This window comes from Triturus cristatus, chromosome 6 (assembly GCF_964204655.1).
Source record: "Triturus cristatus chromosome 6, aTriCri1.1, whole genome shotgun sequence".
In the NCBI taxonomy this organism is placed as follows: domain Eukaryota; kingdom Metazoa; phylum Chordata; class Amphibia; order Caudata; family Salamandridae; genus Triturus; species Triturus cristatus.
The window spans coordinates 1,299,247,831-1,299,266,749 of NC_140589.1; the positions used below are offsets into that span (position 1 = coordinate 1,299,247,831).

Sequence of the window (18,919 nt, forward strand, 5' to 3'; positions counted from 1 at the left end):
GCAAGAAAATAAAAGATGCATATCTTGTGGACTTCCTCTTTTCATGATGATGGCTAATGCCTACTATACAGACTTGGACTGACTTTGGAAGTGCCTCGGCATATGTGTAACACATTTGGGGATCTCACAGGGGATTTTATCTCCTTGTGGAGCCAGTTTGGCCTTCTTAAGGCGGAGAGAGGCCCAATGCTTGGAGAGCACCAAAATATACGAAGTTACTGAAAATTACTTTCCGACGGACGGTGTGGGTGGATATGCATTCATAATTTGGTAACTTTGCCTTGGATTTTTGTGGAATACGACCTGATCACAATGTAAAAGCATGCATGTGTTGGTATTTTTGTAGCACGGACCTAATCTGAGAGTTACAGAGCATTGCCTGTTATGGGTGGTATTGGAAAATGGTGCACGATTGTATTCATCAAGTGGTGGCTTAACTATTTTTGTTAAACAAACACACTAATATCTCACACATTTAAATTTTAGGCACTTTGTGATTAAGTGATTTCCCAGAATTGCACAATTTTCATTCAGTGCCAAGCTGGATTTGATTCGAGGTCCTCAGATTGACAGTTTAGCCACTAGACCACATTTCCTTTCTTAGTTGATGACTAGAACTTTAAAAAAAAGCTTCAAACATTCAATTCCACCACTCTTTATGAACACTCATGTTCTGTTGATGTTTTAACATAGATATTAGGCCGCATTCCTCATGCTGTCTAGTGAGTGGATCAAATGCAAATTATTTTGGTTTTTTATGCTTTATACTTGGGTAGCTGCTAAATGAGTTGTCTCTTGTTTAAGGTTTAGGTTGAGCTATTTGCATATACAGAATGGTTTAAAGTTAAGTGAATACAGAGCATGCATAATGGGTTACTGTGTAATCTGGTCCAATATTACCATTGAAGGGTTCTTGCTATATCTTTGGCCTTGTAGTTTGTAAATATCACCAGAAGTCTGTGATGGAAATGGCAAGGTACTTGTTATGTATTTTTTATATTACAAGCTGTTTTAGTCAAAGTGTGCAGCTAACAATGCGCATTGACTGGACCTTAAAATGTAGAAGCTTTGTTTAATTGTCACAATTCAATTTTTGATAAAATAATAGGGTATGTTGAGCTGAATGGTTTTATGTGATTCTGTGGCTGCAGAGTTTACTGCATAGTTATCGATTTACTGAATTTGCCACATAATTTCCAAAATATGCAGATGTCACCAAAATGTTTGTTTCCAACTCAAACAGATGAAAATAATACCGCCACACAAAGTGCCCCATAATGTGCATTTTTTGTCTCATAATTTATAGCCTTAGTCCTCCAAGCTGCATAATACTAGTAGCCTGAACAATGTAAGACCTTTGCACAGTGGTGACAAATCTGTATTTCACACGTAACCGTGTAATAATTTCCATATTTCACGGTTCCTTAAAAGTATGTGGGTTTAATACCACTACTTTTTTGTGCAATAAAGGCAACAATACCTGTAATACTTGAATTTTTTACTCAAAGAATTTTATTTTACTTCTCCATAATCTCTATTGTACTCATCAGTGTGGGACAGAGACTGGGGGGGGAGGAGTATGTTTTTTAATGTGGTATTTTCTGTCATCTAAGGTAGTGTTCAAACGGTTTAGGGTTCTTTTTTCAGTTTTTGGGCCTGCAATACTTCTTTAAAATGACTAAACACTGCTGTGAGAGCAATGAGGCTGTATTGTAAATCACAACTGTACAGCCAGTTCCCAATTTGTGATCTATAAATTAATTCATTAAAATACGCCCTTATACCTAAGCCAAACTTACACTCAGTCACTGCTTCTTTCTCTCCAAATGAAAGAAGGTTAGAAAAAGATGCACAGATTTAAATGTGTGCATGCTGCAGCAGAAATTCATAATGGGAAGTAGTGCTGGCAGCCATATTGGTGAAGATGAATCCATGTAAAAAAATACATTCATCCCTGTTAAGGTGAGCATCAACACCATGAGAACATCTGCAGGATTAGACTGAGATGGTCAGAAGGAGACCTGTGAGTAGACCATGCATGTGGGAAAGTGTATGTCTACCCATAACCCTGCTGCACCACCCTCAAAGGGTTCATGTGGTTCCAGCCAGTGCACAACACCTGCACCCTCAGTCAGTGCCAAGCTCATGTTCCTTCACCTGAACAGATGCCTGGTGCTCTTTCATAGGAAAATGGAGGGTACAGCTAGCAGTTTAGGTGAGTACTCAGTGCTTTTGTCCACTGACGGGACCATGATTTGAGGGCACCATGATTGGAGTCCTTCCCTTTGTTTGTGGTGCCACCAAGCCATACATTAACGATTAGTGCATATGCACTAACAGAGGCTCCTGAAATTCCTCTTATTGCACCCTTGAAGCTGACCTGCCCTCACAAGCTTTATGCTTTACTCCTCCCTCCAATCATTTTGTGGTTTGCATGCTTCAACAACGTCAGGAAAGTGAATATATAATACGCCAAATTCCCTCAGTATGTGAAGGGTTTACGGTTGATGTTCCATGTGAAACACAATTTAAAAGCTGACTAGACCTCCTTTTACAATTCTAAAACATAGCTGCCAAGTGAATCTGTCACATGTGCAACACCTACACTCCGAATCAGTGCTTAATTGGCTAAAATAAATGTGTGCTGGAGACCAAAATGTTTCTTTGTTGATCAGTATTGGCACCATCCATAAACAGCACTGCCCAGTGACACAGCGAAAGTCAGACTTCTTATGAAGGGAGCAAAACGAGATGTGAGAAATATGCTGTAAAGTTTGCTTCAGTCGGCGTAGTCACCCCCTCCTGCTTTCACACCCTAACAATGCTCAATGTAATCTTCAAATGGCTCCCAGTCAGCCAATGAAGGATGGTCTCCCAGGCCCTCATCACCAGCAAGCTGGAATACGGCAAGGCATTCTGACGAAATCACTGTCTTAACTGCTAGAAGACTTCAGACCATAAAAAAGCCCCACGGCTAGGCTCACACCTAGCGCCTGATTTAGATCTTGGCGAACGGGTTACTCTGTCACAACGGTGGCGGATATCCTATTGGCCGAAATATAAATCTCATTATATCCTATTATTTATGTTTCGGCGGAGAGGATATCCATCACAATTGTGATGTAGTTACCCATCATCCAAGATCTAAATCAGGCTCTTAGTCTTTCCCCCGTGTTCACATCACCTCACACAAAGACCTCCACTGTCTCCTCATTCACTAACCCACATGCAACACATTCACCTGACACTTCTGCTCAGCCAGAATTCTGCTTGCACACATCCCCCACAGTCCAGAGCAGGCAGCTTGGATTCAATGCTGTGCCTGTCAACTAGGGCAAACACATCACCAACACCTAGAAGACTCCCTGCAGCTTTTAGAAGCAAAAGAATTTTGGAACACCAACCATCTCAGCAAGTCTTCAAAATGTACATTAAGAGGAGCATACGTCTGCTTAGTTCATTTGGACAGAGCACAACTGGCAAAACGCCCACATGCCTGGTCGATCATAGCTGGGTTTAAACAAGGTATTATGGCATCTTACCTGTCCTTTACCATCTAGCCAGTTGGCGTTGCATAAGTGACAACACAACCTACAGGGACTGTGGAACCATCAAGGAACCACTCGAACACTTGGTATGCCTCTTCCCAGCACTGCTCAAAGAAAGCAGGGCTAACCTACGAGGAGAATGGAACAAACTCAGTGTTCCCACCTGTCAACAGACCATCATTGCGTCCCTGAACATGTATAACATGGTGCTTAGCATTCGGTTTGCTAAGTTTGTCACAAGCGCAGCAAAAAGATTCAGCCAGCTGGAGGACTAATACGTCGACACCCGCAATCCTTTCTCGGGCACTCTTCAATTTGTATTCCGATAAGCTGACTGCTTGTACAGACTAACAGCCTCATAGCACTTAACTTTTGAAAGTCATTATTTAGTTGTTCATCTGAAGCCTTGCTTCTTTTTTGATTTTGCAGAACCTCATATTTTATTATTTTACCAAGTTTTAAAAACTTTGGGCAAAACCAGGGTAACAGGACGCAGTCCCTTGCCTGACCACTGCCTGATGATGAGCATGAGTTTTGTAAATGGTCATTTGTTCCCCTTCACCGATACTTATACTGAAGCTCAACAGTTTATCACCCCCAAACTAGCAATACATTAGGACCCTGTTAAGCGGAAGGACTTGCACTTCATACCGCAGCTTCTATTGAGGATTGCATGATTTAGCAACATTTTATAATTATGAAATAGGCTTTAGATGTGTGACTTTTTTTTTCTTTAAACAACACTGCCTGCACTTTAATGACCCGGATTATTTGACTAAAAGTTAAGGATCAAACGGCCGTGGGCACTTTTATGTCCAGAGGTAGCATAACAAATTTATACTATCTATAGTGGGCATTGGTTTACTTTTATAAAAACATGGAGAGATTCTATTGCCAATTGAATTGCCCATATAACCGATAGTGCCCAACCACAACTGAAAAGCTATTTGTAGACTGTTTCTATGTGGTACCAATGTTTTTAGTACGGCATGATACCCTTAAATTATTGACAACACAAGTAGCATGGTTGCTGAAATCGATGACATTTTAGTGGGCCCCTTTTGATCTATTTATTCATACATATTTCTCTTTATTCAATCGTATGAATTAATACATATATGATTGTTTATGTTCTTATGATTGTAATGATTCTTATTAATCGAACAATAATTTATTATTATTACATCCCCACATACAAAGAATCAGCTTTCCCTTACCTCATGCACAAAGCCTGTAACAACCTAACCCTACACATTTCAGCTACTTGCTCAGTACTTGAGCCCCGCAAGAAATGAAAACATCGCTCTCCACCTGGACAAGTCACAGTCACAGCCGACAAAACCCCTCCTTTCTCCGCACCAGGATACTCTCCAGGGTGAGCTGTGCACTTCACAAATACCCTTAATATAACATAAAGTTTGCCTTAATATTATTGTTGTGGCATTGTTCATACACCTCTCACTCTGGTGACTCCTGTTTTACACTCTGCCTCTGTTCTTTTCCATCTCAGTCACTCTCCTTATTTATTTCTCACTTTTCTGTCCATATTTGCACACATGCTTAATTCCCTTTCACTACCATCTACTTTGTCTTACTCTCTACCTCTCTTCAATCGCTTCTGTCACTCCCTTCTCTCTCACGTCATCCTCCCTCCCACCTTCTCCTTCTCACTCCCAATCTGAAGATTAACCTGGGTGAGAGAAGTGTGATACTACCACAGAATATTAGCTGACCCTGGTTTCTCAGAACTCGCAGGACCTCAAGTTTTACATTATAGGAATGAATACTGAAAACGCTCAACTCTGGCTATGAGCTGGCTCACCATGATCTATGTCTGCACAGGGGCTCACCACTTTCTGCAATGGAGTTCAGCTGCATACTTGGGAGAGGTCAGCTCTGTCTGCCCAGGTTCGTAGTACAACGTATGCATGAACTCAGCTCAATGATAGAAATTACCTGTGTATGATGTGTGTAGGGACTTGGCTGCATCTGTGCTGGAGCACAGTTCTACCTGCAGAGTAGTGAGTTCAGCTCTACAAGATCAGGTATATTTGTGGCAGAGCTCCACTCTCTCTGTATGCACAAGATCCTACTTTTCTCTATGAAGTTTATATCTTCTAAGTGTTCAGCCCATCTCCAGAAGAACAACCAACTTCCTTTCCTTAATAAAATAGGCACTGAGATGAGCTTCTTGATATCGAGCAGACTTCACCCTTTTGAATGGTGATTTTTTAAACTGACTTTGCACCGCAAGAGTTTGGGCACATGGTGCTAATCTCTATTTAGCCTCTCTTGTTATCCCCTCTCAATGCCAGACCCTCTTTGTGCAATTTGTTTTGAAGATCTTCTTGATGTTCATTGCTTTTATGTCATTTTGGTATGTCCTTTTGATCTACAATTGTAGTGAGAAAATTTAGAGATAGCAGGGAAAATCAGGCTGCGACAAGGAGACAATGTTCATTATGAAATGAGACAAAGGTGAAATGTATGGTGTGGAAAGGGTCAGGTGGTGATAAATAAAAAGGGAGGATGACAGGGAATAAGAGAGAAGGCAGTGACATGTGAAGAGAGGGACAAGAGGAACATAGGGCAGGATGAACAGTGCTGAGGTCCTTGTGACTTCCTATGGGCAGTGCAACAGAAGTTAAACTGTACTGTAGCTCAAGTGAAGGAAAATATGGGCCGGAGCAGAAAAGCAAAGTTAAAGAAAAACATGTAATTGTGAACTTTTGTCTTTGAGCACCAAGTTTGAGCTTTAAAACAGGTGGACTCCGAAAAGAGGGGAGTCAGGTGGACGATGTCTCTGAAGTAGGTGTGCCAACCCACAGGATTACACTTATCGGTTTGGATCCTTTGAGATGTAAATGTGTCTTGGATATGGAGCAGACACTGTTCTCCCTTTGGCGTAAGGTTTTCCAACCACCAACTGCCACTTGCAGAGACAGTCAGAATGAGCAAGAGGAAGAACACACAAGGACAGAGCAATCTGGGGAAAATCATGCTGTGGTGGCAGAAAGTTTTTGTGGTCAAAGTGCCAGGTGCTGTCTATCCACAGTATCATTCTGATCCTCCTCTTCAGTCTATTATAGGTCTGTCCACCAAACAAAAAAGAGCAAGAGGCACACAAGGACCTTCTGGGAGGTAAACTGTGAGATATCTGAGAAGTGTAGTTCAACTATGTTCCCCTCATACAGGCATTATCCATTTCTTTATGCACAAATATTGCACATGTATAGCTGCTAACATGGGGCTGTCAGGATGCACATCAGTGCATCCCTAAAGCCAATAAAAAGCCACAAAGTAAAACAGGGGCAGGATTTCCAGTTCTATCCCAACTTCCCATAGGCATGTGCTTCCAGTTCTATTAACAGGGCCACTGGGAATATGTGATTGAGCGGAAGTTCGCATGATTATGTTTTTTTTGCCACATAGTCCATTATCTGCTGCGTAATCTCCAGATTTTAACAAGAAAAGATTTTGTTTTTAGCTCAAACGGTTCAAAAGTTACAAAAAAAACAAGCAACATGGGTTGCCGCATATTGGAAGCCCCTTTGCAAAGGTTGACTGGTCACCTTTCTGCTTTTTATTCCTATATTTATGTGTTAAATTGGTACCAAAGAGGTGCAACCTATGCCCGGAAAGTGTTAACAAGTCTCAAAATGACAAAATAATGAAATTATACTATCCTAAAATATGCCTCATCATGCTGCATAATTTGCCTTTTCTTGCCACATAATTTAGTTAACCCAGACACGTGTGTGCTAGTAAGTAAGAATGAGAGGCAGTGAGTATGAATACGTTTAACAGTGAGCGGGAGTGAGTATGAGTGAGAATGTGCAAGTGGGAGAATGTGAGTTAGAGTAAGTGATGGAAACAAGACTAAGGCCCAGATTATCAGAAAAGTTGCTGCACTGTGTGAGAAGGAGAGAGCAGGGAAGCACCATAACTACAAAAATATGGCACCATCCTGCTCTCTCCATAGCGCTGACACACAATTAGGCTACAGAGACACACAAACCTTTGCGCCAAAGTGCAAAGGTGTCTAGCTTAGGTTTTGTACTGGAAGGTTGCCCTTCCAGTACAAAATACTATGCTTTGACTAACTTTAAAACTTTTTTACTTAGGATTTGTGCTGATCTGCAAAGAGGGGAAATTTAGGAGAAACAAAAGCATTTCTCCTTTTTAATGCCTGCTTTCATGTGACGCAAAGCAGTGTCTGATTTGTTAGATACGATTTTACGTCAAAACCCATGGGTGGTTGCATTGGAACGCCTGTGTATGACCCATGGAATGCCCCCTTGATGCAGAGTGGCACAAAGCAGCGATTTGCACTGCTTTGTGTTACCTTCAGGCAACTTTCCAGTGCGTGTGAAGTACTGTCTGTTAACCACGCAGCAACATATTTGCTGATGCGTTGATATTGTGTGATTGTTGCTCATCCCTTTGGCAGGTTGCATATATTCACGTTGATGTTATATGGTCTTTTGTTTTCTTTCTGTTTTCTCTCTGTTTCTGACGGTTTTACTGTTGGGTCTTTCCATTTTAAGACCTTATTAATTTTAATAATTTTGCTGCTTTTTCAGTATATCTTGTTTTTTAGGATGATCTTGTTGTCTGAGTTGACATTATAAATTCTCTCTGTTTGCGGCTACTAGGAGCTATTTATATCATGTGTGACTAAGAAACACACATAAGTCTTATGGGAGCACTATTAGTGGTGTAGTTGTGGATGAACACACATTGTATTAAATGTATTCATACTAAACTAAGTATCCTTCACACTCCCCAGGGTTTCCTCCTGGAAGCTCTTAGTGTGGCCACCCTAAATAATGATGGCCTTTAAACTCTTGACTAAGAGCCCTACTCTGGGTGCAAAGAGTGGACTTGTGCCCGAGGCTATGGCAAGGAGGCACGAAGTATTTGCAGTGTTTGACCCGTTAAATGTGGTTATGTTGTAAAATACAGATGGACTCATTTTTTTGTAAACATTTTTTGGAGCATTGTCTTCACAGCCTGTCCAGATTTTTTTGAATGAAAGCCAAGAAACCTCAATATTTTTTTAGCCTGCTCGTAATATTTATCTTGTTAAATATAAATTTGGTGATGGTTTGAGTTCTTTCATCCGTGTGGACCTGACCAGGTTATTTTAGTTAAGGAGGGCCATAGGCGAGATTAGCTGGGCTTAAAAAGAATTGAAGCCAGTTGCTCTGGGGCACGGATTTCAACTCCCACTACTGTGACAAAAGACTAAACCATGATTAACCTCCCAGGTTAGAGTGGGTACCAAAAGTTGTTTATCTCTTTCAACTAAAATAACCCTTAGCTATTCGAGCATTCCTTTCTTTTGCACATAAGGAAGCATGTTAAGAATAAAATCACATAACAGGATCCAACACATATTATGCCCACTTGACCATTTTTGCTTGCAAGCTTGTTTTCTAGGGCTGCTAATGGGACAGAAAGAAATACATTATTTGCCTGGTTGCAGACAGTAAAGCAAAACCAGCGCGCCTAATTACTGAGAAAAAGAGAACATGGGTGTCTTTTGTAATATGAAAAAAATATAGCTAAATTTAGCCCACCTCATGCTTTGTGATCCCTTCCTTCAACTATATTTGAGAACTTCATGGTGCTTTATGAGTGTCACTTACGGCGATCCTGACACACCGTATTATAATGTGACCCTGGAATGTCATGTTTGTAGACAAACGTAGTCTTAAACTACTAATGCCATTAAAAAAAAAATATATGAATCATGATTTCTTTCGGAAAATAGTGAATACTGTAATACAATATGCTGCTATTGTGAGTTAGCTGCAAAAACAAGGTGATGGAGTGCTTGACTTAACCCCTTGAATGCCCATGACGAGCTGGACTCGTCATGGGCCGCGGTGGCGCTGTGCCCATGACGAGTCCAGCTCGTCATAGACCCCGCCCGCTAATGCAACGGCCGGCACAGGGCGGGGAAAGGGGCGGGCACTCAAGGGGTTATCTCAGCCACTGGCTATTGCTCTGGGCCACATTCCAGACCATCGTTTTTCAACCATTGTGCCATTCTACACAGAAACCAGCTTTATGCAAACCAGTTTTGGTCCTACTCCAATAGGAACTGTCAACCCTGAACTGCCATGCCAGGTTTACAGTGTGAACCACTCTTCACACGAAAATGTTGTCTCTGAGCCATAAGTGTGGCAACATAAACCTTTTGAAAACACTGCATGTTTGATGATGAATAAAGCATCCTCTAAATTATAAAACTGGAAGCCCACAACATGCATACTTTTTGGCCGTCTGTCGTTTTTAGTGATTGTGAAGCTATAAACATACTCTCTTCCTTTCGGGATGTTGCCAGACAGTATCTGTTTTTAAGAATTAACATTTACCGGTATGTCACATTTACTTATTTGTTGGTTACCTTCTTTATAATTTAGATGATGTTTTAGTCATCAGACATACAGTGTTTTCAAAAGGATTATGTTTCCCCGTAACCTCCCTTTACCTCTCTCTACACACCAGTAAATGCTAAAATCATGCTTCCCTCCCTTTTCTCCTGTCCATCCCTGAACCCTAAAATCACTTTACCTCCCATTACTTCTATTCAACACTAGCCCCTAAAATAACTTAAAAAATAAAATAAAGAGTGTATTAAAAAAAAAATACTTAAAAAGCGGGACAAAGGTGGTTTCCCCTTAGGCAGTACACATCCCTGCCCCCTCCTTAAACACTCTCCTTCCTTCACCGTACCTCCTTTAAATCTTTTTGTGCTACAGAAATATCTTCGGAAGAAATATTTTGAAGCTATGTATATACAGATAAGTACATATTTATTGTTCTTTTGATGATCTATAGATCATCAAGGTGCATATATAGTTAGACAGTACGTCCATTTCACTTATAAATATGGTATTTTCATGGTCAATATTTTTTCTACAATATTTTTTTAGCACTATATTCTGGACTCCGTATTCTGGTACACACTCCTTAGGACAGTGTTGAGCAATGGGAGAGGATGTGACCCACGACTAGTGCGGTCGACCTCGAAGCTGGGGAGCCAGGTTTGAGTCTCGGCAATAAAGTTGAACTTCCTTTCATTCTCAGCAAATCACTTAATCTCCCTGTCCCCCCCCCAAAAAAAAGAATGTGTCCGTCTGTAACGAAACTGGTGCTTATGTAAAGCGCTCTGATACCTTCGGGTCGAGTTCGCACTATATAAAACTCTATAAAAAAATAACAGAGGGGTTTGTTGTGCATACCAATGATTTGCACATAAAAGCAAGTGTACACCAAGGATTATAGGAATTTTGTAAAGGTCACAAATACATTTATCAAAGAATTATATTCACATTATGTTTCTCTTTTTTTTTTTTTTTAAATCTTGCTGCATATCGGTTAGGTTTCCAATGCAGTACTATTTTGATCATAGGCAAGACAATGGCTGAATTCCTAAAGATGAGGACATCTTTGTAATGAGCAAAAGTCACATTTCACTTGTTTAGCAACTACAAAATACAGTTCGCAAACATCCATTAACGCTGTTAGCACACACTGGTTCAGAAAATACCTTCTAAGTGTTAAGTGTTCAAAAACTACATAAATGAACTATGAACTTGTTCCTAAAGTTGTTGCCAAGTAATGTTGGATGACAGACAGTGTTGTGCGACATCATTATTATCACTTTGATAAGAAAAGTTCAACAGATAAAGTTTTGAGATAAATTATGACTGGGAGCTAGGACATGAGTACAACATAACTTAAAAGTTGTTGAAAGCAAGTATTAATTAGCACGAAGCCACCTCATTCTAAATATTCTGAGTAGCATATCCATTGGCTGCATCTTCTAACATAGGACTAAAGCCCACTGCAGATGGCTATTCCAGCTGATAAATGCTCTCAATCTGAGTTATAAACCCAAACTGCAGACCAGGGCCTAAAATGTGGTTAAGGGCATTTAAAAACCGGTATAGCCCCACTTGGCTGTAATGCTATTAGAACATTTCATCCACTGAGGATAGAATGCTCTAAATAAAGAGGGCTAAACATAAAGACAGACATTGGAATTTTGGAGCATAGGCCTTTATCAGACATTATTTGCCCTCTGGAACTCTGTAGTCTTTGGTGAAGCTCCCAACATTTTATTGTGCTAATATAGCCATGTAGTCCATCCCATTAGTTTACACGAGGAATGAAAGACCTAAGCCCTTGTCTTATTAGCACTAAGTTGGAAAATACCATGGGAGCAGAAATGATGGCCAGTGTAGCACTGTGACCTATGAGGGTGGAGTGTCCGGACTTAAAAAAAGAAATCGCTTCCTGAGAGTCACGGGTGGTTAAAAAAAAAACATGGTGCTCTGAAGCGTTTACTTTGTCTCAGCTCCTGCGGCGTATGTTTGACAGCTGCTGCGGCACGCACAGTAGTACCTGACAAACATCAAACAGTCAGCAGGAGCTGCGAAAGCAGAAGTCTGTAACTCCATTGCTACTACCAGACAGTTTTTCTTCATTTGGCATGGCATTGGTAAACTTGGGATCTGCTGAGATGTTCCCCCTTTCCTCCTTCTGCATTTTTTTGGACAATTTGACTAACAGAATGGAGGGAGGAAATCTTGTTGTTTTCCTTTCCTCACAATCACTGCCTCTCCCATTCCTGTGCCAAATCAATGTTTACTGAGATCGAAAGGAGGCGGAAGTGAAATATTGGAGACCAGGACGTGAAGAGTCAAGGAAGAAAAAGGCTTGAGGTGCAATCTAGGCAGCTTTGGCTATCTTCTACTTCAGAGATAGGCTCCTAAGAAAAGTTTGTGCTCCTGCATTTTCCAAATTTATTTTTTGCAAAGTAAGCGCTGCCAGCCATATGCAGTAGAATGCTTGCTATGCTTGTCTAGTGGTAGACTACTAAATTTGGCTACCAGGCTTGATGGCAGCTTCAGTATCCCATTGGATCAAAATCTCACTGTATTTCACTGTCCTCCTGTTAGTAGAAGGCAAATGTTATTGCTCACCCAGGATCCATAGAAATTTAAATTAGAAAAGCTCTTGGTACGTCCGAGACAATCTTTACACAACTACTGCAGACACAGTCCGGCAGATCCGTTGTTGCTGGAATTCCAGGCCGTTGTTTTGCATGGAGATGGGGGGCAACACGTGTGGTTCAGTGGGAGAGGGCTTCCTGGAACAAATTATTTTTAGAGTTGACATTCCTGACGGATCATGCTGTCTTTCATAGGCACTTAAATGCAAAGATGTGCGTGTTGTAATATGTGGAGTTGTTTTGTATTGTTGGGTCCCATGTTCGTATGAGCATGTATATAAAAGACGGATCTTTTTCTGTATTTGCAATAATGGAGCTGTTATACATAGATTAAATACACAGATGATGAATGATCAAAGCAAGGACAAATAATAAGTACTGAAGCGGAGTGCCACGGTGTCCCACGTGAGATTAAAAAAATGATATGTATGAGCCATTATTTGGAACTCCAGGACTTTGACCGGCAACCCTTAACAATTGTTGTTAATTTGGGGATTTTCCAGGTTTTGTGGTTTTTTAGAGGCTTGTCAGTGTTTTGGAACAATGTCTAGGAAACTATCAAGAAGCAAACAGCATCTTTTAGGGTTGTATTGTCCACCACTGGTCCACATGTGAAGGCAGAACCAAATAATATTATTAATGTTATTAACTTGGTTTTTATATAGTGCTTTTAGTCTCATTCTGCCATTTCTGAGCACTGTAAATAACAGATGTTAATATTACCCAATTTGATAGTAACATTATAAGATTTGTTAGATATACACAAGATCATTTTACCCTTACTCTAAATAGAAAAATTTATGTAGTCAGTGGATAGAATGAATATCTGTCATGGTTCCAGCCTTAGCGGACTAATATTGGGCACCCTTGTCCAGGTACTTTGAACCAGACCTGCTCTTCTCAACTAGAGGTTATGGGTCAATATCCCATCTTCAAGACACCTCCAAGGCAAGCCTTTGCACCTGCGACTACCGCTGCTTGTCATTCCCCCCATGACCAATCAGGTGGGCTTAGTGCTCGTTTGGTTAGACACAAATGGTGTGGGTAGTTGAGTCTAAGAAGTTCTAAGTCATTTTTGTCAGAGGGCTCGACATTTTGTATCATGCTGTCTGCTCCATCCCAAAGCTTATTCACATTTTAAGGAAATTATGTGTTTTATTTTTAACTTCAGCAGTAAAAGGATGGCTATGTGCAGCATTCTTATCAGTTTCTGATTAAATAGAGTACGTTTAAAATACAGGGGTGCGTTACTGTCTGCAACACATTTGCACTCATTCTATCTGTCCATTGAAAGTCACTTGGACAGGTCTGTTGATCGCAGTTTGTGAATCCCCTTTGTACTGACTCTATTTTGCATTGTACAGTTCTGGATTAACAGCTGCTTACTGGGTTCAATAAGAATGCAGATTACCAATCCGAAAGGTTTCATCTGAAGCTGTCATCTCATCTGCAACTGCTCTGAGTGACAAATTGTGGATATTCCTTCTCAACACACCATCAGACATATAACCCCTGTGTGGTGCTTTATTGCACAATGTCATGGCAGGCATTCTCTCTGGCAAGCCTTGTCCTAAATGCACCTGCATTTCCACCTTACCAAGGATCGCTCACCAGCTTCAAACTGACTGTCTCTCCGTCAAAATATAAAAAACAGCCCTCCCATCCCTCCATCAGCCAAGTGTGCCTCCCCGCCAAACACTTGCAACATGAAAAATATTTCTCACCCCAAATTAATCTAAAAATCTCAGTCTAATATTTACCCATTATCGTTTGTCTTGGACCATTGCCTGACCACCACCTTTCAGAGCTCACTGCCTGCAGAGAGCAGGAGAACACACCTCCCACCAGGAAGCAGCTCTGCCTCAATGGCAGAATTGGTACCAAGGATAGCTGCACCTCTTGTTTCCTTTTTTCTAGGCAAACAGAGGCGTAGTAAACCCCTGCCCCCCACTCTGACAGTTTAAGCAGGGATTCCCACTGGGTCTGATTGGCATGTGAACTGGGTCACCCTCAAACTTTCATTAGTTGTTAATGGGCTTTTTCTGCCTGCGGACGAAATACTCCTAAATAAAACTGTTAGGAAATATTGTGACGGAGAGCTGTGGTCTGATATGCATAGTAAAGGAAACAGAGAAAGAAAAATTAAGAAAATAGAGAACAAAAGTCGAGACAGACACAGAAAAGAAGGGCGTGTTAGACAAAGGTAAGAAAGAAAAAGTAGGATTAAAAAGATGAATTGAGGAAAGAAAGCAGGAAGAAAATAAGAAAGAAAAGGTGAAAGGTAGGATGGAAGTTTAAAGGGAAAGAAGGGTGAAAGAATGCAAGGAAGGGTGAAAGGATGGATAATGGATGAAGAAGTATGGAGAGGATTCAGGAAAGTATTTTAAGGAGGGTCCGGCTTTGCTTGTGTGATGTGCTCAATGTGAATAGAATTGGGGAGGTATTTCATTTTCAGGATACTCTTTTGTTGATAGACTAGGTGAAAAAGACAGTTGAAGAAAGGAAAATGTAACACCATCCTTGGCTTTGTGGTAGGTGCCTGAGGATGCAGAGGAAGTGGCAGTGGCAGATGGAAATAAACACTGAGGTGTGTTTTTGTAGAGCCAATAACAAAGCCCATAGAAATTAAGCTCCCATTCCCAAGTGTTTGTATTCAAAAGAGAGTAAAAGTGGCCTTTGCCAAGGCTTTAGGATAATTGCCTCCAAGACCTTCTTCCATCTGACTGGCGTAAACACTAACGGTAAGCACCATCAACTATCAAAGCTACCCTGTGGCACCATAAATGCCAACAACAATGAGAAGCCTCAGGACACGAGCCTGTGTCTGTGAAGCATAATACAGAACAGTAATCAGGGGTAATCTGATGTGAGCACATCAGTGCACTAGAGTGGGTCTTGAAGAAAGCCACACCATATGCATAAGGTGAACACCAAGAAACCATCACACATCATGTTGAAGGAGAAACAAAGAAACAAAACACGACGAGGAAGCTTCAACTCACTAAGAAAGAAAGAACGGTGAATAAATTGATGATTTTAACCTATCGCTCACCCCTGCTTAGCTAGTACGTGATGAGAACCACAGTAATAAACATATTTTATATGTTTGTGATGGTGTTGGAATGAGAGGCTTGTGACGGTCCAAGTACCATCATTGTAACCATGAGAGAAATCAGCACTCTATGGGTGCAGTCATAGTCAAGTAGATCACCCTTGCATAATAGATACATCTTTAACTCATATCTGTGCCATGTACTCCGGATTTAGTAAAAGGCGAGTGGAAGGCGGAAGGGAAAGAATGGGGCATAGTCTTGTGGCAAAGACTCAGCTTGGTTTCAGAAACGTGCAGCCTTTTTGGGTTTACGCAAATCACTGCACACTTACAAATCGTATAAGGGAGCACCTGAAATGTGGGCTGTTGCATGGTTCTGTCGAATAGCAGTCCTCGCTGAAGAGTGACCATGTGGAGCTTACCAGTGTCTCAAGCGCTGTGTCTTTCCTCTCCTTATACTTTGCGGAAGCCATGCTCTCATCTTTGGGGAATTGCCCCAAGGAAAGAGGCAGCATGCTGTCGAACTCCTCCGCTGTCTCCTCCACTCGTCAAGAGACAATGTGCAGTGCAACAGTTTGATGTAATCAAGGATGTGACATTCTGATGCTCCTTTTTGTTTTCTTTCTCTTCTCTTTGTTACTTTACCTGCTGTGCATCTACCTTTTTACTGCTCCAGTAGATGTGGGTATTATGGTCATATTTTCCACAGTTTAAATCTCCCGAAGGCGCTGCATTTAATCTGTTTCCATTCGCGCATCATCTGTATTCTTAATGTATTGTCGGTTCTATGAGCACTAATTTGCGATCTTCTCCTTAACTTACTTGCATTTATACTTTGGTTGATTTTCCTTCTTCCAGTTGCCCTCATTTCTCATAATTTGATTGGCTTTGGCTGTAGACCAATTGCCTTTTCTCGCGCTTCCCGGTTACACTCATGTCCTGAAAACCAGTTGCAATTATGAGTCAAAAATGTATTAATTATGCTCGAGCTTGACTCCGACTGCACCTTTATGAGATTAAATCGCACATTGCTCCATTTTCTGAGCAACAATTTATTTCTGCCGACTGCTGCTTTCTTTTATGATTACCTGGATTAATTGATAACTTATTCTATGGTAATAATGGGACATTTCATTTGTGTGTGTCACTTTAGCACCAATCCTAAGAGTATGAAGAATTATTGGTATGTTCCTCACTGAAGAGGAAAACACTTGGTTGGTAAGAATATTCAACTCTAGAAAAATTGGAAGCCACACCAACAAAGATACCCCCACCCTACCTCCCTACCGGGCTGCCTCCAGTTCATGGCAGGGCGAAAGTCAAGGGTGAATCAGCTATACTCGAAGGAAATAATTATGAATACCACCTTTCAACCTCCAAAAATTGGGAAAACCGAGGACCTCAACCAAACAGTCCCAGCCCTACTGACATTCTCTTAAGTCTCGATCTTATTCTATAGAGGACATCGAGCAGACGTGAGACAGGAGAATTGGGTTCAGTTTATTATCCCAACTAGAACCATTATATCATTACAAATAACAGTAGTGCCACTGCTTCTTTCAGGGATTTAAAACTGCCTAAAACAGCCTAAATATAAAAATGTCTAACAAAAACTTAAAAAATCAATGTTCAAAAGGAAGTTTTGATGAAATATATACTTTCTTATCTAGTATACATGCAGATGCTGAAGTGTAATACGGTATTATTAGCACTGTTGATTGTGGGAAAGGCCCATGACTCCCTCCGTCAACAATGGTAATAAATAGCATATTACACTCTGCTCATCTGCATATGAGGTTTATGCCAATGCATTTTCTCTTGTGCATTTGTTTTAACGAACATATTCAACCAAAACCAGGATGCAGGTGGTTAAATTTGTGTAGCAATGTAAAATCACCCCAAGAGATATCCTGACAATTAGTCCTGAAATAAAAATTGAAAGGACAATGGTGGAGGAGAGGACCCTTCCTTAAGTCTGTAAAAGAAACAAAAAACATAGTTTCGGGTCTCCGGTACTGTGGCACCAGCTTCCGATACCATGCACCCTCTAATAGAGTCATTATATTCAGATACTGCTTCTTAAGTTATTCCAAGCACCAGTGGTAGCAAATACCAGGAGATGACTCATTATATTCCTCATCGGTGTTGCAGACACCATGCATCTCATGGCTTTTTAAGGAAAGGTACACTATTATAATATCTGCAGTAACTGCAATGACTGTACTATTAGATATACTTTGTGGATCTACTACCTTGCTTAGTCTATGAAGTGCTTCTTAATCAGTCTCCTAAAGATAACTTGTAATATCATCTAGTTGTGATAAATGTCTATGGTTCCTCGTATAGTTATCCACACCATATAGTAAGTCTCAATAGTTTCCTTTTCCGATGTCGAGATAAGTGCCATAGTTCAACTTGATCTAAGGCCCATCTGCAGTCAGAACAAGTCAATTGAGGTGTAATTTCAGTCCTAGGAGCTTTCTCCAAACTGAACCTTCAATTTCATCAAACGGGTAACATTTATGTATAAGCTGATCAGCACTCCTTAGAAAGTGATTGATTGATGTTGCTTTGGCATTTTATAATTTCCAGAACGGTCTCTGGGTACCTGCCTGTGAAGTTGGAGATCCTACATCCATTAGCGTTTGAAATCTTTATATTTCAATTTGCTTCTATTTGAGAAACCAACTTATCTTACCATTAAATACTGTGCCAGAGTATATGTACTGCTTATCCTTATCTTGGGAGTCAGAAACCTGTTGTGTTCCTCTTACTTACTATTTTTGAACCAAGCATAGGGCATTTGGTTTAATACATGCTCTTCGTGGCAACTTGACTTGTCTCGCCTTTTTTTATTCTTGGTATCACATTCCGATGTAAATTGCATCTTTGTTTGTCTCATCAGTATTGTGCAGCAGTGCGTAGGATGGAGTTGTATTGGTGGGCGTTTATGGCCCTGGGCACGTAAGGTTTTTTCCACATCCAAAAATGTCGGCATTGCAAATCTGTATTCAGTATTACTTTTAGATGTGCCTGCGTTGTAGGGTATTTCTCTAAATTTAGTGGTGGGTAAGTCAAATGTTGGCCTTTCCAGCAATTAGTTTCATTTTATGGCTGTTCGAGCACTACTAATCTAAGGGCGTAGGATAAAATGAGGTAATGTTATCCCTGAGGAATTCAACACCTGCTAATTTTAACATGTTGGGATGACTGCAATATTTGTTTTGAGAATGACACTACTGATGCCCAGATCTTTATGGCCTTTGAGTGCATATGTGCACACATTAATCA

At 40.7% G+C, this 18,919-nt stretch overlaps 1 protein-coding gene across 15 annotated transcripts in view; it reads left to right on the forward strand.

The window, feature by feature from the left end:
* Nucleotides 1–18,919, forward strand: part of EYA4 (EYA transcriptional coactivator and phosphatase 4) — a 671,943-nt gene that overhangs the window by 286,872 nt on the left and 366,152 nt on the right. The window contains exon 1 of one of the 15 annotated variants that reach the window (XM_085612257.1): nucleotides 4,812–4,923. The exons of the other annotated variants lie outside the window; for them this stretch is intronic. Within the exon in view, the coding sequence (XP_085468383.1) occupies nucleotides 4,840–4,923 (84 nt within the window). The 5' untranslated portion in view covers nucleotides 4,812–4,839. Of the gene's footprint in view, nucleotides 1–4,811; nucleotides 4,924–18,919 lie in introns of those variants that run through there. 15 annotated transcript variants of the gene reach the window in all.